This window comes from Notechis scutatus, chromosome 15 (genome assembly GCF_049901735.1).
Source record: "Notechis scutatus isolate UNSWTSFEM ecotype Mainland chromosome 15, rNotScu1.2, whole genome shotgun sequence".
NCBI lineage: Eukaryota > Metazoa > Chordata > Lepidosauria > Squamata > Elapidae > Notechis > Notechis scutatus.
This window is the reverse complement of record NC_142023.1, coordinates 9,105,348-9,131,198: the sequence shown is the minus strand read 5'-3', so window position 1 is coordinate 9,131,198 and position 25,851 is coordinate 9,105,348. Positions and strand designations below refer to the sequence as shown.

At 48.4% G+C, this 25,851-nt stretch overlaps 1 protein-coding gene across 1 annotated transcript in view; it reads left to right on the top strand.

Annotated features, from left to right (window-relative positions):
• Positions 1-23,880, top strand: part of GAPVD1 (GTPase activating protein and VPS9 domains 1) — a 28,610-nt gene extending 4,730 nt beyond the window's left edge. Inside the window, 27 exon segments of the mRNA XM_087943844.1 lie at positions 3,580-3,807; positions 4,294-5,137; positions 5,846-5,932; positions 6,446-6,580; positions 7,934-8,123; positions 8,615-8,695; positions 9,737-9,897; positions 10,384-10,513; positions 10,801-10,926; positions 11,501-11,674; positions 12,287-12,427; positions 12,815-12,949; positions 13,605-13,724; positions 14,616-14,693; positions 14,794-15,155; positions 15,564-15,651; positions 16,543-16,623; positions 17,213-17,335; positions 17,470-17,587; positions 18,688-18,771; positions 18,773-18,795; positions 19,181-19,340; positions 19,475-19,662; positions 20,355-20,568; positions 20,783-20,855; positions 21,734-21,931; positions 22,554-23,880. Of these exon segments, the coding sequence (XP_087799970.1) occupies positions 3,623-3,807; positions 4,294-5,137; positions 5,846-5,932; positions 6,446-6,580; positions 7,934-8,123; positions 8,615-8,695; positions 9,737-9,897; positions 10,384-10,513; positions 10,801-10,926; positions 11,501-11,674; positions 12,287-12,427; positions 12,815-12,949; positions 13,605-13,724; positions 14,616-14,693; positions 14,794-15,155; positions 15,564-15,651; positions 16,543-16,623; positions 17,213-17,335; positions 17,470-17,587; positions 18,688-18,771; positions 18,773-18,795; positions 19,181-19,340; positions 19,475-19,662; positions 20,355-20,568; positions 20,783-20,855; positions 21,734-21,931; positions 22,554-22,694 (4,440 nt within the window). The 5' untranslated portion in view covers positions 3,580-3,622 and the 3' untranslated portion in view covers positions 22,695-23,880.
• The last annotated feature ends 1,971 nt before the right edge of the window (positions 23,881-25,851 follow it).

Here is a 25,851-nt window from a genome sequence, read left to right as displayed (position 1 = left end):
TTTCACAGAGCAAGCTGTACTTTAAGGAATGAAGTCTTCAATTTTATAGCCCTTTAAATTAAAACCCCTTTAAAAACAAAAAAACAAATGCTTCCTGGAAATCTCCACTAGCCATAAAACTTGGAGGTCCTGTTTTGTAAAAGTTCTGCTAGAAAGAGGAATTTTCCAGCTGTGTGCTGGAGATCAGACTTCATACAATTTTTCTTATTTCCCCCACCACTGCATATTTTGTCTTATCTCCTCCTTGGGGATACTTCCTCGATAGGAAAGGACTCAAGGTTGCAAAGAAGAATGACTAAACCGAGAAATTAACTCTCTCCTTCGGCAAAAAAAACAACGGATCGGGTTTCTGAACTTTGGCTTGTTTGAAGAAGGATGTTTTTCATTTTTCTAAGCTCCACTTTCGACCTGGCGTTATTAGACACCCTTATACCTACTCAGAACACTGGCTAGATTAGCCAATTACCAGGAGATGGTGAGTTCTAGTCCTGCCTTGAGCAGGAAAGCCAGCTGGGTGACTTTGGGCCAATCACCAGGAGACGGAGAGTTCTGGAGTAGAATTTTGAAGATATTTTAAGAGGTTCCTGTGCCAAAGTTGGGAGAGGAAAAATGCAGGTTTTTGCGGATGAAACGTAGGGCTCGACTTGCCTTGTGGGTATTGTTTTGTTTTCAGTTTGTGATACTTTTTTATATTTGCATTTTTTTTAATGGGAGGGAATGATACATCAGTATTAAACAAAAGAAAATACAAAATAGCAGAACCAAACATATACACAGGCATATGAAGTCTCTCTATGTATATAGTACATATTCCAAGAAAATGCGAACATTTCAGTGCTCGGATCAACATATCCGAAATATATATTTGTGCAGATGAAGTGGTCTCTTAGGGTAAAATGCTGCTAATAGTTTTGAGTGAACCTGATCCCCATCTTGAAAGTTTTGTATGTGTATGTGCACACACTGAACACACACACACACACTATTCATTGATGGCGCTGCCTACATTTAACTAACTAGCCTTCTCTTTCTCTACATACTTCCCACAGCATGGTGGAAATCCTTTGCTTGATAATGGAATATAAATCAGCCAATATATATTTGGTTGTAAGTCGAGGATCACCTGTGTTGAATTTCAGGAAAAGTTCCCCTTCTTATTCTGCACTTTGTGTATATTTTTTTTTTAAAAAGTGCATTCCATGAGTATTGCACCCCGTAAACTAGCACTAATCTAATCTCTAAATCCCCTTCCCATAATTGTTTCCTTCTGATGAATTCATAAGCTGAACTTTAAACATTTCAGATGATGATGATTAAATCCCTTTCTCTTAAAACCAAGGGTGCAGTCAACCTTTTTCAACCCTCATTCTGGTGTCCCATTCAAACGCCTACTATTTTTGTGGAAACGCCGTAAAACTCGGCGTTGGTTGTTTCTTAGCAAGAGGATCGTCTGCAGCTGATCCAGTGCTGAGAGAATAGGAGAGAAAGTGAGATTTGAGGCCCAGTCATTATTTCTTTGCACCTTCTCTCCACCACCCCGGTTTAGTTCCCCTTTTTCCCTGAGCTCAACCCTCATTCTTACTCATCGTCCACAACCCATTTCCAGAGCTGCTTCAAATCCATGGCTGTCGTGTGCATTTGCTTTGATTCTTAATTTATTTTTTGGGGGGTGAGATTTGGATCCAGCCCTCTGGATATTGACTGAGAAAAAAGAGCAAAGAATATATTTTTTAAAAAAGTGATGGGCTGGTATGTATGGATACACACACACACACACACACACACACACACACATTGATATAATAAACTTATCATTTGTCAAGTTTGCTCTGCACAACCCACCTCAATGCTACAAGGTCTATCATTTCCAAGCTGCCTGTTTGCCGACATCAGAGTCTCGTCTGGAGTTAGAAATGAGGAAGGATCTGGTGAGAAAGGGGGCCTTTTCGGTGGCTGCCCCAATTGTGTGGAATTTATTATCCTGTGGAAACACAGGGACTCCTTCGTCGGTTGAAAAAGTTCTTTTTTTTTTTTTGTCCTGGCATTTTTGCCGAACGTTTCCTGCGCCAGCTGTATTTAAAGATTGTCTTTAAAGGGAAGATTGTCCCTTCCACAATCCTCCTCTGTATTTTTAACTGTGGCTGAATAATCAGCTTTTAAACCAACGATAGCTTTCACACTGGAAGCCCCTTTTGAAGGATACAGCCTTGAAGGGAGCGATATCAATGTCTCTACACATAAGAAAATATTTCCTCCCCTTTCTCGAATGTACACGGTTAGATGAATGAACAAGATGCCATTTTCTCTCTCTCTCTCTCTTTCTTTCTCTCTCTCTCTCTCTCTCTCTCTCTCTCTCTTTCTCCCGTATCTTCCCACAACATGGCTTTACAAGGGCCTGTTTTGAGATTACGTTCCCACCGTAAAATGCTGAATGGCTTCCTTTGGATTAAAGTGCTTCTTTGTGAAACATCAGACTCTTTAAAAAAAAAAATCCCCACACATTTGTCCCACTTCTGCTATTGCAATATAGAACTTTTTATCAAACTTCATATAGAGCTTTTTGTTCCGTAAAGCTTATGGTCAGAAGTCTGGTAGAGAACACGGGTTGGGTTTCAGGGGCTGGGAAAGGGGGGAGGCCCAGGAGAAAATTGAAGGCCCCAAGAGGGGAAGGGGGAGGGGGGGGGGCGCCGGGGGGTGTAGAACTTCAAGAGTTGGAAGGTCTCTAAAAGTAACTATAATTTAGAGTTTGGTTTAGTGATTAAGGCATTGGGCTAAAAAGGGGGAGGCCGTGGGTTCTAGTCCCACCTTAGACATGGAAGCCAGTTGGGTGATTTTAAGTCAATCACCAGGAGACGGTGAGTTCTAGTCCCGCCTTAGCCATGAAAGTCAGCTGGGTGGCTTTGGGCCAGTCAACCTCGCTCTCTTTCAGCCAGATCCAGCTCAGAAGATTATTGTTGTGTGTAAAATAGGAGGAGGAAGGAGCATTGTGTGTTCTCCGCCTTGAGTTAATTGTAAAAATAATAAAGGTGGAATATAAATAAATAAGGGTCTGGAGGCTAAACCGTGTGATGAACGATAGAGGGAAATGGGTGTGCCTAATCTAATGAAGGACTAAGGGTGACATGATAGCAGTCCTCCAATAATTGAGGGGCTATCAGAGAGAAAAAGGAGTTGTCCTATCTCCCAAAGCACCAGAGACCAAGAAAAGAAGCAACGGGTGGAAATTTTTATCAAGGAAAGATCCAACCTGGAATTAAGGAGAAATTTCCTGACAATAAGAGCAAGTATTCAGTGGAACTGCTTGTCTCCAGGAGTTATGGTTGCTCCATCACTGGAGAAGAGATTGGACAGCAAATATAAGGTCTTGCTTGAGCAGGAGGTTAGACTAGAAAACCTCCAGGGTTCCTTTCGATTATTCTACGTTCTGTTGCTGATTAAACAACTTGACTGTGTTCTTCTTCATCCGTTAGACAAGAAGGGGGGCTGGAAGGTGCACAGAGAAGGCCTCCTGACTTTTCTTCCCAAGGTGGACCTCAAGTTCATCTCTTTCCGTTTTTTGCTTTTCCTCCTCCTCGGCAGCGAGCTTTGCTGACTTCTTCCGTTGCTGCCTCCTCTTTTGAAAATGGTCAAGCTGGACATCCACACCTTGGCCCACCACCTGAAGCAGGAGCGGCTCTACGTGAACTCGGAGAAGCAGCTGATCCAGAGGCTGAACGCCGAGGTGCTGAAGACGGCCGAGAAGCTGTACCACACAGCGTGGATCTCCAAGCAGCAGAGAATCAACTTGGACCGATTAATCATAACCAGGTAACGCGGGAGGCCTTCCTCCAAACCCCAACCATTTCCCCCTTAGAAGGAACGGGATAGAAATCTTATTATTTCAGCGTTTTTATTTACGATGTTTTGAATGGAGCTAATATATACTATATATATAATAATACAGGTAGTATTAAGTGGTGCGGTGTGCCCAGAGGTGGAGCTCTCGCCTCAACAATCGGGAGGATTGTGAGTTCGATCCTAGGTAGAGGCAGATCTTTCTCTGGGCACACCGAGAATATATCTGCTGAACAAACACTCCGTTTTTTGAAGTTTGGCTCGAGGATCATGATTGAATTAGGGTGATTGCTGGAATCCTGACACAGGTTGCAAGTCCTTCTGGAGGGGATCGTTGTAACTTTTGAGTGTATTTCCAAGGGGCCGGTCGCAAGGCGAGGAGGACCTTTGTCCGTTGCCCTTCTGCCTCCTTCATGCATGGGCCCTCGGTAAGGAAATCTCTCCCCTTCCTCGCTACAGCGCGGATGCCTCGCCCGCGGAGTGTTGCCAGCACGCCAAAGTGCTGGAGGACACGCAGTTTGTGGACGGCTACAAGCAGCTGGGCTTCCAAGAGACGGCCTACGGCGAGTTCCTCCACCGGCTGCGCGAGAACCCTCGCCTGATCGCCTCCTGCCTGGTGGCCGGCGAGAAGCTAAGCCAGGAGAGCATCCAGAGCGTCATCCACACTGTCTTCACCTCCCTCTACGGCAACTGCATCATGGCCGAGGACGAGAGCTTCCTCCTCCAGGTCCTGCGCTACCTGATCGAGTTCGAGCTGAAGGAGAGCGAGAACCCCCGGCGGCTGCTGAGGCGGGGCACCTGCGCCTTCAGCATCCTCTTCAAGCTCTTCTCCGAGGGCCTCTTCTCCGCCAAGCTCTTCCTGACAGCCACCTTGCACGAGCCCATCATGCAGCTGCTGGTGGAGGACGAAGACCACCTGGAGACCGAGGCCCACAAGCTCATCGAGCGCTTCTCGCCCGCCCAGCAGGAGAAGCTCTTCGGGGAGAAGGGGTCGGAGCGGTTCCGCCAGAGGGTCCAGGAGATGGTGGAGACCAACGAGGCCAAGCTGGTGGCCCTGGTCAACAAATTCATTGGTTACCTCAAGCAGAACACCTACTGCTTCCCGTACAGCTTGAGGTGGATCATGTCCCAGATGTATAAGACGCTCTCCTGCGTGGAGCGGCTGGAGGTGGGCGAGGTCAGGGCCATGTGCACGGACCTCCTCTTGGCCTGCTTCATCTGCCCAGCGGTGGTCAACCCCGAACAGTATGGGATTATTTCAGATGCGCCCATCAACGAAGTGGCAAGGTTTAACCTGATGCAGGTACAGTATCCTTCTCTCCCCTCCCTTCCCTCTTCCAATCTTCCTTCCTTCCTTTCCTCCCTCTTCCCATCCCTTTCCTTCCTTCTTCTTTTCTCCTTCCTTCCCTCTCCTTCTCTCCCTCTTCCTCCTTTCCCCCCTCCTTCTTTTCTTCCTTCCTTTCCCTCAAAATATTTTTCTACCCACCTTTTCCCTTTCCCTCTTTCCTTCCTTCCCTCCCTCCTCCCAATTCTTCTTCCTTCCCATCTCCCTCCTTCCCTCCCCTTCCTTCATTTCTTCCCTCCTTCCCCTCAAAATAGTTTTCTATCCATCTTTTCTCTTCTTTCCCTCTTTCCTTCCTTCCTTCCCTCCCTCCTCTCCTCCTTCCCAATTCTTCTTCCTCCTCCCTCCCTCCCCTTCCTTCCTTCCTTCCTTCCTTCCTTCCTTCCTTCCTCCCTCTCGAAATATTTTTCTATCCATCTTTTCTCCTTCCTTCCTTCCTTCCTTCCTTCCTTCCTTCCTTCCTTCCTTCCTTCCTTCCTTCCTTCCTTCCTTCCTCCTCCCTCCCTCCCTCCCTCCCTCCCTCCCTCCCTCCCTCCCTCCCTCCCTCCCTCCCCTTCCTTCCCTCCCTATTTAAGATACAACTGTTCATGAAACCCGAAGCCTCCCTTTCAGGTATGACGGACGAGCCAGTTGAAAAAAGAAATGTTTTCAATGGAGTTTCTGTTGTAGGTTGGGAGGCTTCTGCAGCAACTAGCTATGATTGGTTCCGAAGACGGAGATCCCCGCACCAAGGCCAACCTGGGGAAGTTTGACAAGGTAACAAAATCAAGGCGACCTTTGAAGCTTCCCCCTCCTGTCTTGAAGTTTTACCCTCCTGAGAAGCCATTTAGCCGTTGCGTTTGAAGTGGCCAGCAGTTCCTTAAGCCACAAGTGGCAGGAACCACATTTAGAGTCTCTGAACGCAGGGCTGGCTTGCATTTCAAAGCAAATTTGAGAATGTGGGGCCGTGGAAGGAAATTTTTAAGGAAGAACATCCCAGCTTGAAGAAGCAAGGGACAGGTGGTTCTCGACTTAATAGTTTATTTAGTCACTTAACAGTTGGGGCAAGAAAAAGTCATAAAACAGGACAAAGCTCAGTTAAATGTCTCGCTTAGCAACGAAAAGTTTTGGCTCAACTGTGGTCGCATTGCACTAAAATACCACCACCTGTATTGCACTAAATCATGGTTTGCCTACGTGGCATAAACCACAACTTCTAATTAACACTTTTAACGTTGAATGCTTTTAACCTCCTTAGTGTCTGCTTTCACTGACGCTGTGGCTTTATAGGGCTGTGTGGCTTCGTTCCTGGATGTGGTCATTGGCGGTCGGGCGGTAGAAACCCCGCCGATGTCTTCCGTTAATCTCCTGGAAGGGCTGAGTCGAACGGTGGTTTATATGACCTACAGCCAACTTACTACCCTGGTAAGTCTTCCTAGAACCCAAGAGACAGCCGTCGTTAGCTGGTTCCTTTCGTTTTCTTTTTCTCGGGTCCTTGGTGGTTGGTTGGTGGTTTCCTTGCAGACGTTTCATGACCAAACTAGGTAACACCATCAGTGCTAGGAGAGAGTGGGGTTTGCAGGGTGGATGGGGTGGAGGAGAACTGTGGGGTCCTTGATGCTCTCTGAGCTTGATAGTTTCCTTGCAGATGTTTCATGACCAAACTAGCTAATACCATCAGTGTTTAGAAGGGAATGGGGTTTGCAGAGTGGAGAAAGAGGAGGAGGAAATGGAAGAGGACGGAGGGGTCCTTGATGCTGTCTAAGCCGGCACACATTTTACTACCCAACTGTCATGCCCCTATTGGAATCTGATTCCGAGGGGGAGGCCGAGCAGCTAACACAAGGAGTGTGGTTCCATTGGCTGTGGAAGAAACTGGGGAAGGGCACAGTCCGGCTGGGCAGAGCAGGGGAGAGGTAGAACAAGGGAGAGGGAGAACAAGGGAGAGGGAATTCGTAGGAAGACTCAGGGCCATCCCTCTTTATTCTAGGGTACGCAGAGAGGAACGGAAAAGGGAGCAATGTGAGTTGCTTGGCTTATGGGGGAGGAAAGGGCCCTGATTCCCTTCATTAGCTGCAGCTGGGAACACAGTGTTTAAAAAGGGAAGCTGCACACAGCAAAGTTGTTGGGAGCAAATCGTGAGTTATCTGGCATCGTGGTGGCTTATCTGGGTTCCTGGCGTCTTCCCAACTCTCCGTGTTTTGCTGGCCTTTCAAGTCTGCAATTCCTTCTCCTGCCATGTCCAGTTAATTGCCGCAGCGTGGATTGTGTGGATTTTTATTTACAGTTTATATGTACTTTGTTTTTGGACTGAATTTCCTCCACTTAAAGGCTGTTCCTGGGAGAGTTTTTTCTCCTGCCGAAGGTAACCTGGACATGGGGGGCAAAGTTGGAGGTATTAAAGGGACTCTTCTTGCTTATGTGACTGTGTTGCCTTTGTGCCACGCACAACACACCAACTAAGTAACATCATCAGTTCTAGAAGGGAGTGGGGTTGGCTCCCTGTTTATAAACTAGCGTCTTGCCCTGTCAGTGTTGGTAGGAGTGGTCTTGATTCGTCTTCCTTGATTGGGCTGCTCATTAATGCATCGGTAACTTCCTTGATTGGGGTGTTGTTTAGTTGATTGTTGGTCTGGCGTTAATCTTTAACGTTCATTTGATTGCTTTGGTCTCTTTTGTTTCCTTTTAGGCTTTTGGGTGGCTCTTTTGAGCGGCGTGTAGATGTCATTTATCTCTGTGTGTCTGTTGATGGCCAATACTATCTATCTATATTTTCAGGTTAGCTTTATGCGAAACGTCATGTCCGGCGATCAGCTCAGGGAAGACCGCATGGCTCTCGAAAACCTGCTCTTAAATCTACCCCAGAACAAGCCGGGGAAAAGTGGGAGCCAGGAGTTGACGCCTTACAACACCCCGCAGCTCTCGCCTGCAACGACGCCAGCCAGCAAAAAAAATCGATTGGCCATCGGTAAAAAAAACAAAAAAAAACACGGTTGGGTGGGCAAAACACAGAGCCGGTCCTCGACTTATGGCCCACAGTTGAGCCCTAAATTCTATGTTGCTAAGCGAGACCATCACTGAGGGGATTTCCGCCCCATTTTACGACCTTTCTTCACTGCCGCTGTGAAGTTAGTCACAACGGTCATAGATACGAGTCAGCTGCCAAGTGTCTGACTTTTGACCCCGTGACCACAGTGGTAAGCCTGGGAAAAAACGGTCCTAAGTTCCCTTTCTTTAGTGCTGTTACGACTTTGGTCACTAAATGAACTGTCGTAAGTCGAGGACCAGCTGTGTTTAAAAATCTGACTTGCTGGCTTCACTTTTGGATGCTTTCCTTTTTGACAATGCCTGGCTGCCTGTTGCTCCTTGGTATATTTGTAATTTACAGTTGATCTGGGGATATATATATATCCTCTCAACAATTTTTCTTTTGTTTCTCTTCAAATGCGGCCAATCCAGGACAACAATTGGCTACCATCGCTGCCTGGGATACCTCTTCTACCAACCTCACAGCTCATATAAATCTCGTAACCCCTTTTGGTGGGTAGTGGATCTCTCTCTCTCTCTTCTCTCTCTCTCTCTCTTTTTTTCTCTCTCTCCTTCCTGTTGATTAGGACGCAAAGCTGATCTTTCCACACCGGCTTACCTCGCTGAACACGTGTGAAGAACCGCTTTTAGCCAGGCAGCTTTATGTATTTATTTAGCATCCTGCCATTATCATTTTTACAAAACCACTCAAGGAGGCGATGCACCTATCCCACACACCTTCATCCGCCTATTTCCCCCCAAAAAACAAGAACCCCAGGATGGTTGGTCTGAGACCGGCCCAAGATCACCCAGTTGGCTTTCATGGCGAAGGCAAGACTTGAACTCGTGGTTTCTTGCTTTCTAGCCTGGTGCCTGAACCTCTAGAGCAAACTGGCTGTTTTTAGGGCAGAGCTCTTGAATCAGACTCCGCGTACACACAACAGTACTCCCTCTCCACTGAGGCTTATTAAAACAATTAAATAGAAATCATCAGGATTCTAAGACATCATGACACTTGGTTGGTTTTGCCTTTGGCCAAAGTTGGATGAGCTCGCTTCTCGAGTTTCTAAACCGAAGGTTTGCAGGACAACATGTCTCAGCCAGTTGAAGTCAACCCAAGAAATCTACAGTGACAGTAACTAACTTAGTGCTGCATGTGAATTCAGACAACCTGTTCTTTAAAAGGGTGTTATTGAGAAAGTGAGATCCTTGGATCTTTCAATATATTAAATCTTGTCAAGCTTATAGGAGGGAATTCTCTGCCGAAGTGTAGTAACATTTTAGCCCTGATTTTCGGCCGTTGTTGTTGAATTTCAAAGCTTTGTGCAACGTTGAAATCTCACAGCACTTCACAAGGACCGCAGCCCAGTTGCAATGCGGTGTAACTTCGGTGTAGCTCTAGCCCATATTAATTTCCCAGTTATTGGTCGACGTCCGACTGCACACACATCACAAGAATTGGCCTCGGCTGCCATCTTGTCTTAAATTGTAAGATGTTCCTTCCCCCCCAAAAATAGGACACTTATAATATGTATGTATTTATGGTTGTTCCAGCCACGCGCAGTAGGAGCCGTTCCAATATTCAGATGGACCAACATCCAGATTATGAGGGATTCTCCCAAGAGACCATACAGGAAGTCCAACCGGAAGAAGTTTTGGTCATTTCTCTTGGGACTGGTCCACAAATCACGCCTGGAATGATGTCAGAAAATGAGGTACGTAAGCGATGTGAAATATGCGTCTATTCAAGCATCTCAGCCCCCAATGGTACTGTCAACTCATAAAATATTTCTGTGGTCTTTTTAGAATTGCCAACAGAAAGGGAGGTGGGGGAAAGGGGTTTGAAAGAGCCGTGTGGCAGCTTAGAAATCAAAAGCGCATTCCATAAATAGTTTTTCAGAGATAGTAACTAGGTGACTGAAGTTTCTGCCATGCAAAATTCTAACTGGAGAACATGATTGAGGATTTTTGGCTATGGATGTGTCCCATTGGAGAATATGAATTCTTATACATCCAGGGGCAGGAGGGAAAACCAGGGTCAAGAGTTATAATGAATGATGTGTCTCAGAGTCAGCTACACCCAGGCAGTGCCAGACATGTTTACTCCCAATAAATCCTTTGGAAGTTTTGGAAGTTTGGCTCGAGACTCATGATTTCATTGGGGGAGGGTAACTGCCGGAACTCCTCTTCTCTGTGCCCAGGTTTTAAACATGCAGCTGGCTGATGGGAGTCAAGGCGAAGTTCCTGTTGACGATTCCAAACTCCACGGTAAACCTGATAAAACCCTGAGGTTTTCCCTCTGCAGTGATAATCTGGAAGGCATATCCGAAGGTGAAGGGCTCACTTTTGTTGCTTGTCCATCAGAAAACGCGTTTCAAACGGAGCATTTCGTGCATTGCTGTCTCTGGCCCGCTGTCGCAAAGCCCCCGTTATTTTTTTATTTGCGCCTCTCGCCTTTTTTCCTTTACAGTTTTTGGTTGTTGTTGTTCTTGTGCAGCCTTGGCTTCCTTCTGTTGGTGTTTATTGTGTGTCTCTTTTGGGGGGGGCGGCTGGGTGCAACTTTTAATTGGTGTTTTGTACTGCCCCCCTCTCTCTCCCCCCCTCCCAATCCAAAACAGGCCCTTCTAATCGCTCCAATTCGGTGTCCTCGCTGGATTTAGAAGGGGAATCCGTTTCAGAATCGGGGGCTGGCCCATCAGAAAGTAACGGAGTGGAGGCCTTGCAGCTTCTGGAGCGTGAACAAGGTGAGAAGCATCCTGGAAAGTTATCTAGCGGAAATATCTCCCAAGAGGCGGTTGGGGTGGGGTGGGGGAGGCATAATGGCTCAGTGATTAAAGACGTTGAGCTTGTCAGCTGACGGTTCGACAGGTTCGAGTCCCGAGTGCCGCGCGGGTGAGCTGCCGTTCCTTGCTTCAGCTCCTGCCCATCTTGAACAGTTCGAAAGGATGCCGATGCGAGTAGATCAATAGGCACCACTTTGGTCGGAAAGCAACAGCATTCTGTGCTCCTCGGCATATATTTGTGCCGTCAGGGTTCCAAGTAATACACTGATAGCAAACAAAACTCTGAGGCATGTGGATTCCTCAAGTAGTTTTATTAGATATATCACATTGGCACAGTTCTGGTGAAAACTGACTGAAGATTCCCACGGTTTTTCACCCAACTAAAAGTAAACATTGGCCACTTTCTCCAACCAATCAGTCACACAGCCCAATCACGGAGCTGTCTCATTGCCTGCCGATATCCCTCCGCCTTTCTCCGACCGGGTGTGAGAATGTCCTTGGTTTTCAAGAGAAAGTATTTTGCTTTTTAAAACAGCTACTACCCAGGACAATCTGGACGATAAGCTCCGCAAATTTGAGATCCGTGACATGATGGGCTTGACCGAAGACCGGGACATCTCGGAAACCGTGAGCGAGACCTGGAGCACGGACGTGCTGGGGAGTGACTTCGACCCCAATATCGATGAAGACCGTTTGCAGGAGATCACAGGTGAGCCAGGAGGAGAAAGGGGGAAGTTTGGATATATAGAGGGCGTCGCAGATGAAGGTGGAATCTACCTGTCCTGGGATAATGTGGCAGGATCCAATCGGAGTCGATCACCGGGATTGGAGCTTTTCTCTTCCCAGCTTTCGAATTCGTGTTGGAGCCCATCCTCAGGGAATTTTCTCTCTAGCAATATCTATCTATCTATCTATCTATCTATCTATCTATCTATCTATCTATCTATCTATCTATCATATATCATCAATCTATTCTTTTGTGTCATCCATCCATCTGCAATCTGTCTTTCCGTCCATCCATCCATCATCAATCTATCAATAATTAATCTATCCTGTGTTGTCTGTCTGTCTGTCTGTCTATCTATCTATCATCTATCTATCTCTACCGACTGTGTCTGTCTGTCTATCCATCCATCCATCTATCCATCCATCCATAATCTATTCTTCTGTGTCATTTATTTTCTATCTATATCTGTGTCATCTGTATATCTACCTACCTACTTACCTATTACTACCCCCCTCTACACACACACACACACACACACACACACACACACGTGTCTCCTTGCGACCTGTTCACGACGACTTCTGTCCCCTCCAGGGGCCGCCGCCGAAAACGTCTTGGGCAACCTGCTGTGTCTGCCCGGTTCCAGCTCGGTGCTGTTTGACCCCTGCACAGGCTCCACCATCTCAGAAACCACCAGCGAAGCGTGGAGCGTGGAGGTCCTGCCAAGTGACTCAGGTGAAGAATCCTAGCGTTCCAAGTGGCGGAGAAATGGGATTGAAAGGGGCCCCCCGAGGAGCCGACGGCTCTCCTTTCTCCACCTTCCGTAACCTGTAAACAGTCCCTTCTCTTTATTTTTGGCATCTGTTGCCATCTTAAAAGTGTGTGTGTGTGTGTGTGTGTGTGTGTGTCAAAGTGGCTATGCAAAAAAGAGAAGGAAAGGCCATCCATCCAGATTTTGTTCACCGGGGATGCTGTCGCGGTGTGTAAGTGCGAGGACTGTTGTGAGTCCCTTTCTCTCCCCCCCCTCCCCCGCCAGCACTGTTGTGACTTTGGCCGGTCATTGAACAAGGCACCGTGAGGATGGCAGGTGTTGTGAATCTGATTCTTCCCTCTCCTCTCTAGAGGCTCCAGACCTGAAGCAGGAAGAAAGGCTGCAAGAATTGGAGAGCTGCTCAGGGGTAGGAAGCGCCTCCGACGATACCGATGTGAGGGAAGTCAGTTCCCGGCCCAGCACACCTGGCCTCAGTGTGGTCTCAGGTGAGGGAAAGGGAAGGTTGCCTTAGCACGGGGTCAGATTGCTTCGGTTTGAGAGGAAGCAGCGAAGCAGGAATATATCTGGGCTTTTTTTGAACCAGGTATCTTAACTTTAAGGTGAGAAGGCTGGATTTGCCTTCTCTCCGTTCCACAGAGAATTGCGGAAGGTTTTCAATTCCCGGAATCCTTAGCGGCACCCAGGCTGGCGTTGGGAATTCGAAGTCCCTGCATTCGAGGTCTATGGAGATCCTGCTCTTTTATTCACGGTTGTCCGAAAGGGGTTTTTCCAAAAGGCAACTGGACTTTTAGAAGATGCTTCTTCGGTTCTTATTTAGTTCTTCAGAAGCGAAGAAGCTCCTCGGATGAGGAGCGACACCTCTTCAAGTAAAAAAGGAACTCCAGTTAGTTGCCTTTTGAGAAAAGCACTTCGAGGCCTTACGTTACGCCTCGGCTGCGTGCCTTGGAATCGTGGGAGTTGAAGTCCATGGACCTAGAGGGTGTCCATTCGTTTTTACAATCCCCAGCTGTGGCTAGGCTGGTTCAGGGGAATTCTGGGAATTGGCGTCACGTCCCCAGAAGATCTGTTGACTAAACTGGCAGGGTAGGCTCCAGTTTTGCCCTTCATGCTCACGAGAAGCCTCTTGTCGTCCTCTTAAAGGGATTAGCGCGACATCCGAAGACATCCCGAACAAGATAGAGGATCTCCGGTCGGAGTGCAGCTCCGACTTCGGTGGGAAAGATTCGGTCACCAGCCCCGACATGGACGAAACGGTGCACGGTAAGGAAACAACAGAATAACAGTGGAGCTGGGAGGGACCTCAGAGGTCTTCTAGTCCAACCCCCTGCTCAGGCAGGAAAACCCTATGCCATTTCCAACAAATGGATGGAAACTCATCAAGGAAAGAAGCAACCCAGAACTAAGGAGAAATTTCCTGACAGCGGGAATAATTAATCAGTGGGATGGCTTATCTCCAGAAGTTGTGGCTGCTCCATCACTACTACTTCATTTTCTCCTCCTCCTTCTTCCTGCTCCTCTTCTTCCTCTCTTCCTCCTCTTCCTCCTCCTCTTCTTCCTCCTTTTCTTTTTCTCCTCCTCCTCTTCCTCCTCCTCCTCCTCTTCCTACTCCTTTCTTCTTCTTCTCCTTCTCCTCCTTCTTCTTTCACTTCCACTTCCACTTCTGCCATATCTTTCATCGGATGTTGACAATCATGTTTTGGCGATCCTATTTTTATCAACAGCTGCACAAAAAAAGTGCTGTTGACTCTTGTCTCAATGAGTCCCTCAGAGATTTGGAAGCCCCGGTGTTCTTCTTCTGCCTGGACCTTCGTTTGCCTTCAATCTTTCCTTGGAGGATCAAGTGAGGGAGGCCGTATTTCTCCGGGTGTCGCATCGCAACGTCCGAAAGATTCCACCGTTCACTTCCTTTCTGGTTTTGATGGTTTCCCTTGGCCTTCCCCATCCCTGGAGGTTTTCAAGAAGAGACTAGACAGTCCCTTGTCTGGAATGGCAATAGTCTCCTGCCTGAGCAGGGGGTTAGACTAGAAGACCTCCAAGGTCCCTTCCCAGTTCTCTGATTCTGTTAAACTCCATGCATCGGGTCGCCGGCCGGCTCTCAGCCCTGGAAGAAAGTTGCCAATGGTTTCTCCCATTTGTTCCTTCGCATTTCAGGCGCCAGCCACTTGACCTCTCCTCCCTGCCCAGCAGACTCCCTTCTCGCCATGTTCGACCCCTTGGTGTCTCATGAAGGTAACCTCTCCCTCCCAGGCGGGAAGCCCTCACGAGCTGCCCCTCCACCTCTTCCCCCTCCCTGCGCTCCCTTGTGACCCGTGGCCTATTTCCCCGGCAGTGGTCAGGCCCAAAGTCCACTACGCCCGGCCGTCTCACCCGCCACCGGACCCCCCCATCTTGGAAGGCAGCCTGGGCGGCAGCGACGCCCGCCTGCCCAACTTCACCTCCCACATGGCCCTGCTCTTCGACGCGGAGACCTTCAAGCAGCGCTACTCCTACCCGGAAAGGCTGGTGCGCAGCAGGAGCTCCGACATCGTCTCGTCCGCACGGAGGCCCATGAGCGATCCCGGCTGGAACAGGCGAGCGGGAAACGAGGAGCGGGAACTTCCAGGGCCCGGGGGCAACATCGGAGGGGGAGCGGCGATCGCCGGGCTGCAGTCTTCGTCGTCGTCTCCGAGCAAAGATTCCTGCAGGGGAGAGGTAGGGGGGCCTGTCCCTTGAGTCTTCCTGCCGTTTTTCTGGTGGGATTTGGAAGTGGGGCGGCATCAAGGAGTAACGCCTGCAAGGACAGAGCAGGAAGGAACCAGAAAATGTCATACTGGCTGTAAAATGAGCCTTTCCCCCTTTCCTTTCATTTCCTTTCGTTTCCTTTCTCTTTCCATTTCCTTTCCTTTTCCTTTCCCCTTTCTCTTTTCTTCCCTGTTCACCTTCCTTCTTCCCTCCTTCCCTCCCTGCTTGCTTGCCAGCTTTCTAACTCTGTGCCACGGTGTCTGGATCTCTTGGCTATTTAATCTGTTTCATCCCTTCCTCTGCTTTCACGACCGTCCAGAGGAAAATGGATCCTCCTCCCTGTTGTAATCCAGCTCATTTCCTCATTTCCTCCCGTAGATTGAAGACCGGAAAGACAGCGATGATGAGAAATCTGACAGAAACAAACCCTGGTGGAGGAAGCGTTTCGTTTCAGCCATGCCCAAAGGTGAAAGCATAGTTTAGCTGTGATGACCTTTTAAAAAAAAATTAAAAAAATCTTCCGTTTTCAACAAAGAGAAACATCAACTTGCTGGATTAAGAATTGCAGCTGTGCCAACAAATGGAAGCGACTCCCAAGTTTTGGTGATAGAAGCCAAGTCCGGCCTCCTGTGAAAAGCAGGGAAAGTTAGAACATTGCGCGACGTTTTAATTTTCCGTAAATGGGGATGTTTGTTCCTGATTGTAATGTAGGTTCAGTATAGGCTTCCTGGTGAATGGGGAGTAAGCAGCTTCCAGGCAATTTAAAAATAGTTTCCAGGGAAGGGTGAAGATGTGTCTCTATGGGAGGACATCAAATAGGAATATTTCGGAGGGTGGGGAAAACCATGGAACGCAGGAGCCCAGACCTTCTTCACTTAGAGGTCTTTTCCCCCAATGTTTTTTTTTTTCTGGAAAAGAATCAAATGCTTAATGTAAAAAGGTTCAAATGAGTTTTTAGGATTCCTTCCTTCCTTCCTTCCTTCCTTCCTTCCTTCCTATCCTTCCTTCCTTCCTTCCTTCTTTCCTTCCCTCCCTCCCTCTCCCCTCCCTCCTCCCTCCTTCCTTCCTATCTATATCTTCCTTCTATCTTCCTTCTTCCTTCCTTCCTTCCTTCCTTCTTCCTTCCTTCTTCCTTCCTTCCTCTATCCCTCCTTCCTATCTGTATCTATCTAATCTTTTTATTTCTTCCTTCCTTCCTTCCTCCTTCCTTCCCTCCTCCTTCCTTCTGTATCTGTATCTATATATTTTTATTTCTTCCCTTCCTTCCCTCCCTCCTTCCCTCCTCCTCCTCCCTTCCCTCCCTTCCTGTAAAAAGGGGATCTGGTACCAATTAAAACATGACTTGCTTACTTCCCAGCTCCAATTCCATTTAGAAAAAAAGAAAAGCAAGACAAGGAGAAAGATGACTTCATGCCCGACCGGTTTCCCTCTCTTCAAGGTTTGTAGGGGTCGCGGCGGTTCTTGTAGCCCCGTTCTTGCTAACCTCCTGTCACTTCACAAGTAGCCCTCTAATGACAAGCCTGCCCATTACGGCGTTCAGTTGTAACGGTCATAAAAGACCTCAGTCATGTCATGTTATTCTGCTGTATAGTGCAGTGTTGGTGTGGCGTCGGGGGTTTTCAATTCAATGTGTGGAGTGTGAAGGATGTGTGTTTGTGTTTACTTCCATGGTCATGATGTGCAGTGAAGATAGTGTTTGATTTCGTTGTACGAGGTGCAATGACAAACTCAACTCAACTCAACTAATGTCAGGGGTGAAGAATCCAGACTGGAACGTAACGATTCCAGGCTGCTTTCTCTCTTGACTCCTCCCTCTCTCTCTCCTCCTCCTCCTACATCTCCAGTATTATTATTTTTTTGGGGGACATAATTCTGTAGCATGTTTAGATCTTCGGCCACCCTCTCCTTTCCCCACGTTGGGTGAAGCTGCTCATTCAATTCGAGGGCCAAAGAGGACAGGAAGGGGGCTCGATTCCAGGGGGACCAAAAAACGTTCCAATGTTTTCCGGTTCGGTCCAATCTTTCAGATGATTCCGGCCCTCGGCTGGGCACTCAAGCCCAGGCGGCTGAAGATATTCTGGACAAGTACAGGAACGCCATCAAGCGCGCCAGCCCTTGCGAGGCGGCCGTCGTGAATTATGACAGCACCGGTGAGTCCCTCCCTCTCCCTCTCTCTCTCTCCCCCTCCCTCCCCCTCTCACCGTCCGCCCTTTCCTTGTGGGGGGGAGAAGGGGCTGCCGGAGCCACGCTCAGCTTTTCCTTCCCTCTCAACTCTCCTCCTCAGAAGCCATGGGAGACAGCGAGAGCCTCCACGACGCCTTGCAAAACATCTCGGCCGACGACCTTCCGGATTCGGCCAGCCAGGCAGCTCAGCCGCAGGACTCCTCCACTTTCTCCTACAGGTGCTTCGATGGGCTCAAGCGCAGCCTGGGGAGGGAGCATTGGGGGGGGGGAGAGAAAGATGCCCTTGGGTTTCTTTTTAAGCAGTTGGGGGGGGGGGGGGAGGAGACACCATTGGGGCTGAGCTGATTCTTCTCCTGACATTGGATTCACTGGGTCGGTTCCATTCCTTGCCTGGACTTGGCAGGCCTACGTACCTTGGGATGAGTGAAAACTAATAGAAAAGGGGTTTCTCTCTCTCTCTCTCTTCTCTCTCTCTCTCTTTTCTCTCTCTTTTCTCTCTCTTCTCTCTCTCTCTCTCTCTCTCTCTCTCTCTCTCTCTCTCTCTCTTCTCTCTCTCTCTCTCATCAATCTCTCTCTCTCTCTCTCTCTCTCTCATCAATCTCTCTCTCATCTCTCTCTCATCTCTCTCTCTCTCTCTCTCTCATCAATCTCTCTCTCTCTCTCTTCTCTCTCTCTCATCAATCTCTCTCTTTTCTCTCTCTCTCTCTCTCTCTGTGTGTGTGTGTGTGTGTGTGCAGGGAAATCTGGAGGGAGGGAAGGAGGAAAGGTAGGGAAGTAGGAAGGGAAAAATGAAGGAAAGGAGGGAAGAAGAGGTGGAAGTTAGTAAGGAGGGAGGGAGGAAGGAAGGAAGGAAGAAGAGGTGGAAGGGAAGTTAGTAAGGAGGGATGAAGGAAGAAAGAAAGAGATGGAGGGGAAGGAAGGAAGGAAGGAGAAAAAAGGGGGGGAGGAAGGAAGGAAATATTAATTACTCTCCACACCTTTTCCTCACTGCGTGGGCCATTGCCTTGCTGAAGAATACTTTCATAGCCCCTCCTCCTCTCCTCCTCCTCCTCCTCCTCCTCCTCCACCACCACCACCTCCATTACGGTGGTCAATTCCAGAGGTCTTTTTGAGGCTCTGAGGCCAAAGCTGGCCAAACCCATTCCAGAAAGTGACTCGCTTCTTGCCTGGACCTGTGTGTGTGTGTGTGTGTGTGTGTGTGTGTGTGGAAGGGCAGTGGGGGGATTTTCATAGGAAGCTCCTGTCCTCCAACCGCGTGTCCTGGGGGGCCTCTTGGGGGTAGGAGCCCCTCCCCACGTGCTTCTTTCGCTCTCGACAGGGACGCCAAGAAGAAGCTGCGCCTGGCGCTCTGCTCCGCCGACTCCGTAGCCCTCCCGGTGTTGTCCCATTCCACGCGGGCGGCCTCCCGACCACACGGACCCTGAAGGTGAGAGGCCTGGAGGGGCCCTCTCCCCACAGGGAGCCCCCCTGCCAAGGTTTTCATCTGCCCACCCCTCCTCCTTTCCATTTGGGGTGCCCTCCCCAAGATGCTTCTTGGATGCCTCATCTTTCCCCAATTCATTCCTTCTCCTTCCCTTCCTTTCCTTTCCCTTTATTTTTCTTTTTCCTTCTCCATTCCTTTCTTTCTTTCTTTTTCCTTCCCTTCCCTTCCCTCCTTCCCTTCTCTTCCCTTCCCTTCATCTCCCCTTTCCTTTCCTTTCCTCCCTTTCCTCTCTTCTTCCTCCTCCTCCTCCTCCACCTCCCCTTCTCTTCTCACCTCCTCCCCTCTCTTTTCTTCCTTCTTCCCTCCTCCCTTCCTTCCTTCCTTCCAGACAACGAAATCGTCTGCTTCCTCAAAATCCAGCTGGCTGAAGCCATCAACCTCCAGGACAAGAACCTGATGGCCCAGCTCCAAGAGACCATGCGTTGCGTCGGCCGGTTCGACAACCGGACTTGCCGGAAACTGCTGGCCTCCATCGCCGAGGATTACAGGTTGAAAAAGCCCCTCCGGAAGGGATTTGGGCCAGGGGCCCATCGGTCAACCTGCCCCTCAGACCAGAGTTGACCGATCCCTGAAAGTCCAGGGTGGGACTGTCTGCTCAAGGGGGGGCCCTTGTCTGTTGTAGGAAACGGGCCCCTTACTTCACCTACCTGACCCGCTGTCGCCAGGGCCTCCAGACCACCCAAGCCCACCTGGAACGGCTGCTGCAGCGAGTGCTGAGGGACAAGGAGGTGGCCAATCACTATTTCACCAACGTCTGCGTCCGTCTGTTGCTGGAGAGCAAAGAGTCCAAGATCAGGGAATTCATTCAGGGTGAGGTGCAGTGGTGGGATTCAAGGGTTGTTGTTTTTTTTAACTACTGTTTCTGTGGGTGTGGCTTGGTGGGAGGGGCGTGGCTTGGTGGGCGTGGCAGGGGAAGGATATACTGCAAAATCCCCATTCCCTCCCCCGCGACCCCACTAACCTGCTTCCCAGCCCAGTTCTCCAGCTATTATGTCTTAACTACATACGCTCTACAAAGTCCCCCCCCCCAATTTCCCAGGCACAGGAATGTAGTGGCATGGGAGCTTCTGGCGCTAATGTGGCTTCCAAACGTGGCTCTCTCCCCCACGGAGTTGGCTCGTCACAGAAGGCCACAAAAGAGGATGCCGTGACCCCACGGGATATGAGGTCGCTCAAATGAGGACCCAGATTGTTGGGGGGGCAAGAGGCCGACTCTCTAGACCCCTTAGGGAGGGCTGTCAAAGCCCCGCGAAGCAGCGTATAAGTCCAACTCCCAGAATTCCTCAGCTAGCAGGCTTTGAGATGGGTGGGCTTCAATTCCCAGAATTGCCCAGCCAGCGTAGGTGGGAGTTGAAGTCCACAAGTCTTGGGGTTGCCATGTTTGGCTTGCTGAGGAATTCTGGGAGTTGAAATCCACAAGTCTTAAAAGTGGCCACGTTTGGGGAGACCTGGTCTAAGGGGCTGCTGCTAGCGCTAACCCTCCTCGGCTTCCTTGGCCACAGATTTCCAGAAGCTGACCGCGGCGGACGACAAAACGGCCCAGGTGGAAGACTTCCTGCAGTTCCTCTATGGGGCGATGGCCCAGGACGTCATCTGGCAGAACGCCAGCGAGGAGCAGATGCAGGACGCCCAGCTGGTGATCGAGCGCAGCGTCATGAACCGCATCTTCAAGCTGGCCTTCTACCCCAACCAGGACGGGGACATCCTGCGGGATCAGTGAGTCTCCTTGTGGCCCTGGGGGGGAGGTTCTCCGTCCAGGCAGAGGGGGAAAAGGCCTTTCTGGGGGACCCTCGGTCCCCAATTTCAACCGAGGAGGATATTGGCAGCTCAGGGGTTAAAATGAGGGGTCCTTAGTGGTCTCTGAGCTGAGTCGGGGATCGGGCTAACGGAGAGAAATGCTGACGCCTCTCATCCTTCCGTTTATTGACAGGCTTCTCCACGATCATATCCAGAGATTGTCCAAAGTGGTGACGGCAAACCATAAAGCCCTTCAGATCCCAGAGGTAATCTCCCATCTCCCAAGTTCTCAGCTTGGATCCCTTCCTTCCGATTGCAAAGTCCGGGATGCTAGAACGGGAAGTGTGATTGCGCGCTTAAAAATTGTGCAAAGGAAAAAAAAGAACGGAGCCCAAAAGAGGGGAAGACTGGCAGTGTCAACTCGTAAAGCATTCCTGGCCTGCTGTTGAGTTGCCATAGGCAGGAAGGGCGGGGGGAGATCTGATGGAGAAGCTCGGTTGCTCTGACCAGAAGCACATTCCGCACATGCCTTTCTCCAGATTGTGTCCCAGGCCAGCGGAGCCTCGTTGGAAGCTGCCACCCTGGGAAAAGTGAAAGGCCATAGGGGCGTAAATAAGGGCGAGCATGCACCTGAAGTAGCGTGTTGCTCCTAATAAATAATTGGATTTCTTTTGAAACTTGGCTCAAGGCTCATGAGTTAATTAGGAAGGAAGGTAGGAAAAGAAGGAGGAAAGGAAGGACGGTAGGAAAGAAGGACAGCGGGAAGGTAGGTAGGCAGGCAGGAAGGGCCATGGGGTCACAGTGGTTAGAATGCAGCATTGCAGGCTAATTCTGCCGACTGCCAGGACTCTGCCTTCCATCCTTCCAAGGTCGGTCAAATGAGGACCCCAATTCTTGGGGGGCAAGAGGCTGACTTTCTAAACCACTGGGAAGCACTGGGAAGTGATATATAAGTCTAAGGGCTATAGCTACTGCTAGTGAGGGAGAAGATATGACCACAGAGGTGGATCCATGTGGCTTGATGCTTCTCTGAGAGAACCTGGGGGGGCTCCTTCAGACCTGGGGACTCCAAAGCCGAAGAAGGGAGCTTCTCCACTGGCTTGGATGAGGCCCCTCAAGAGCAACCCCCCTCCTTCCTTCCCAGGTCTACCTGCGGGAAGCCCCCTGGCCATCGGCCCAAGCCGAGATCTGCACCATCAGTGCCTACAAGACCCCCCGAGACAAGCTGCAGTGCGTCCTGAGGATGTGCTCCACCATCATGAACCTGCTGAGCTTGGCCAACGAGGACTCGGTCCCCGGAGCGGATGATTTCGTCCCCGTGCTGGTCTTTGTCCTTATCAAGGTGAGGAGGAGGAGGAGGAGGAGCTACCAAAGGGAGGGAGCTACCGAACTTCAAGGGAGTCCCTAGAGGTTGACTTGATTTGTGGTCCTTCCTTGCATCTAATTGGACAAGGCCTTTGTAGAAGATCAGCCTTCCTTCTTCCAATCCTCCCTCCTTCCTTCCTCCCTCCTTCCCTCCATTCTTTCCTCCCCTTCTCTCCTTTCCTTCCTTTCTTCCTCTCCCTTTTCCCCTCCCTCTCTTCCTCCCTCCCTCCTCTTCCTCCTCCTTCTGTCTATCCTTATCTTCCTTCCTTCTCTCTCTCCCTTCCTTCCTGCTGGAATCCTTCTCTTTTCCTTCCATCTTTTTCTCTCGTAACTCTTCCTGCCTCCTTCCCTCTTTCTCATCTTCCTCCCTCCCTCCTCTTTCTGTCCATCCTCATCTTCCTTCCTTCCTTCCCCCCTCCCTCCCTCCCTGCTGGAATCTTTCTCTTTTTCTTCCATCTTTTTTCTCTCGTAACCCTTCCTTCCTTCCTCTCCCTGCCTCCTTCCCTCTTTCTCATCTTCCTCTCTCCCTCTGTACGTTAACAAGAAATCATAATCCCACCCAGCATCCAGCTCAACTCTCTCCTCCTTCTCCCCCTCAGGCCAACCCGCCCTGCCTCCTCTCCACCGTCCAGTACATCAGCAGCTTCTACGCCAACTCTCTCACCGGGGAGGAGTCGTACTGGTGGATGCAGTTCACTGCCGCCGTGGAGTTCATCAAGACCATCGATGAACGGAAGTGAGTCCAAGGCCGGCCGTTTCTGCTCCAGGGAGCCCCGGGGGCCACGGGAAAAAACTCCCCCACTGAATGTATTTCTCCTCTTGGGCCAGAGAGATCCCAGCGACGGAGGAGGAGAGCCTCAGTTTCCCTCTGTGTAAATACGGTATTAATCCGACTAATAGGGTGCTTTGGAGAATGACTTGGATGTGTTTCTCATATTCTTATTATTAATTATTATTATTATTATTATTTTGTTGTATCCCAAACAAAAGATTTCCCCCTCTTGCTTTTTTCGTTTAGAAAACTAGCACCGTTTCCACCCAGATTCCAAAGGGGACCATGTTTTGATAAGGAATCCCGGAATCTTCCCAAGGTCTCTCTCTCTCTCTTTTTTCCCCCCTCTCGTCACTGGGAATCTCAACGGATAAGGTGGCCTGTTCGTTTTCCTGGGATAGTTTTTACTTTTCTTTCTCAAATAACAATTTAAAAAAAAAAAAAAAAAAGCTTGCACTATTTTAATTTGTAAACTGGGCCATTCGTGTTAATATTCTGATGTGGGATTGGGGAAGGGAAGCATTTGGCGAGAAGAGGACCCCTCCCAGCCGAAGGGAAGAAAGAGCTTGCACGGAGCAAAGAAAGAAAACCCCCAAAAGGGAAACCTTTAAATCATGGTCAAATCACACCAATGAAAAAAAAATTTTTTGCCATTGGACACGTTCCTCCAGATCAATGCTATGACTGCCTTCAAGAATTTAAAGCTGATTTTTTATTTTGCCCCACCCTCTTCTTTTGGAAGGAGAGGGGAGGTCAAAGCCCGAGTATTTATTTAAAAATGTGAAAGGTTATTATTACTCAAACTGGAAGTTACCCAAAGTTTCTTTTTTCCCCCCTTGTGTTTTCTTTTCTTTTCTGTTTTTCTTTTCCAAACGAAATTCGAAAGAGCATTTTAGTATTTGTCTGTTGCACAAGGCAGGAAGTTAGAAACAAAAGGGATTGTGGCAAAGAAATGGTAATACACACACACACACACACACACACACACACACAAATAAAAGTCTCGATACCTTTGCTTTTTTTTTTTCCTTCTGGAAGATTGTGTATAACTGTACAAATCCCAAATGAACTTTTTTCCCCCCTCCCCATGACGAAACCAGAAACTGTAATATATATTTTGATTATTCATATTAAAAAAAAGGAAAAAAAAAACATTCAGCAGGTGTTTGGGCGAAGTCTTTCATGATTGGGCGCTTCGTGCGCGTTTCATTTCGAGCATCCGAGGCTTTTAACATCCAACAATCCGATTTGCCACAATTGGAAGTGAACAACACCCGCCGGGAGAAAAAAAAAGGTGGGGGGGACTTGCTACAATTTTACACACCATCGTTGTGACGCCGATCGAAATTCAGACGCTTGGACGCTGACTCGTATTTACGACGGTGGTAGTGTCCCAGCATCATGCAATTGCGACATTCTTTAGTTCCCCCCAAATTGCAAATCTCTATTTACATTGTTAACAGTATTGTGTCATAGATTTACCTACATTTATTTCTATACATTCATCCTTATTCCTATGTTCTGTCCACTTGTACCATTTATCTATTAGCATAGCTTTCTAATTCCTCCTTGCCTTTTAGTTCTATTGTAAGTTTGTCCATCTCAGCACCTTCTAATATTTTTTTTCTATTAACATCTCTTCGGTTTTATGATTTCCAACCCTGCGTGGGAACTATCCTCGCTGCTGTTTTATTGTATGCAATATGATGGATTGGATTTGTTTGCTAAATTTCCCTTTAATTATTCCCAGTAGGAATACTTCGGGTTTAAGTTCTGTTTGATGTTCTGTTATCTCCTGAAACCATCTTTGTAGCTTCCGCCCAATATTTTCTGGCTTTGGGGCATTGCCACTACATGTGAAAGAACGTTCCATCTGTCTGCTTGCATGCCCTCTTTGGCTACGTTTTTGCCAATCTTGCTGGCGCTAAATGCCATCAATAGAACATTTTATACTGGTTCGCTTTATAAGCTGTCCCAGCGTCACACAATCCCCTTTCGCAACCTTCTGACAAAGCCAAAGTCAATGGGAAAGCCAGTTTTGCTTAACGACCTTTGTAACCGGCTTAACAACGGCAGGGATTTGCTTTAACAATGGTCTTGTTTAGTGTCAGAAATTTTCAGGAGGGAGGAGGCTAAATTCGGCTGTTTGGGGGCCAAAGCGATGCAATGGGAAGGCACGATGACATCACCCTGGCACTCAAACTCAGGAATCCTAGTTAAATATCTGCTTAACGGCTTAAAGTCAGTTTAATCCTTGGCTATGAAAAACCGTCTGGGTTAGGTTGGTGGATTTAGAGCACCACCTAGTGGCCATAGTCTCTTACTACGCCTTGGTTAGTTTCTGCTCTTTAACTTTGTATTATATTTCATAAACGGGGAAAAAAAACAACCCCAAAACTAAGAACCAAGAGAGAAAATAGAAGAAGGACTAGAAAAGGAAACTGCAATAAAATAAAAATACGGAGAGAAGCAAAGATACACAAAGAATGACTCCCAATTTCTTTTACAGCAAATAGATATAAAACATAAGGCCAGCTCTTGCTCAATAGTTGCAATCTTAAGTCCATTTTTAAAAGATCTATAAATAACAGCAGTCATGATTTCATCCTTTTTTTCTTTTTCCCATTAAAAAGTCCCAAGATTAAGTTCCTGCTCTTCGTTTGCTACACTTGGTTTATTCTATGATTTTTTTTAATATCTAAAAGGAGTCCATATTAGAAGGGATGCAATGATTTGTTTTTGTTTTTGTTTTTATTTTATTGAGTGATTCAATTTATATTTTATTATACGTTTCCTCTGAAACTATCCTAGCCTGGGAATCAAATGGAGACGTGAGCAAGGAGTAGCGGCCATTACAATGGAAAACGTACAATAGAAAAAACAAGGACGGCAGTAATAGGGAAGCAGTTTCCTCCTTCACATTTGAAAGTTCTCTCTTTGCAAGGCTAAGCAGGTTTCTCCTTGGAAAAATTTAAAGGAAAAAACTTCACCAGTTACAACTCTTTAGAGAAAAGTACTCCATGCATGGATGGAGAGAAGGGAGGAGGGAAGGAAAGGAAGGAAGGAGAAGAGGGAAGAGGGAGAAGGGTAAGAAAGGGAAAGAAGGTTGAAAAGGAGGGAGAGGA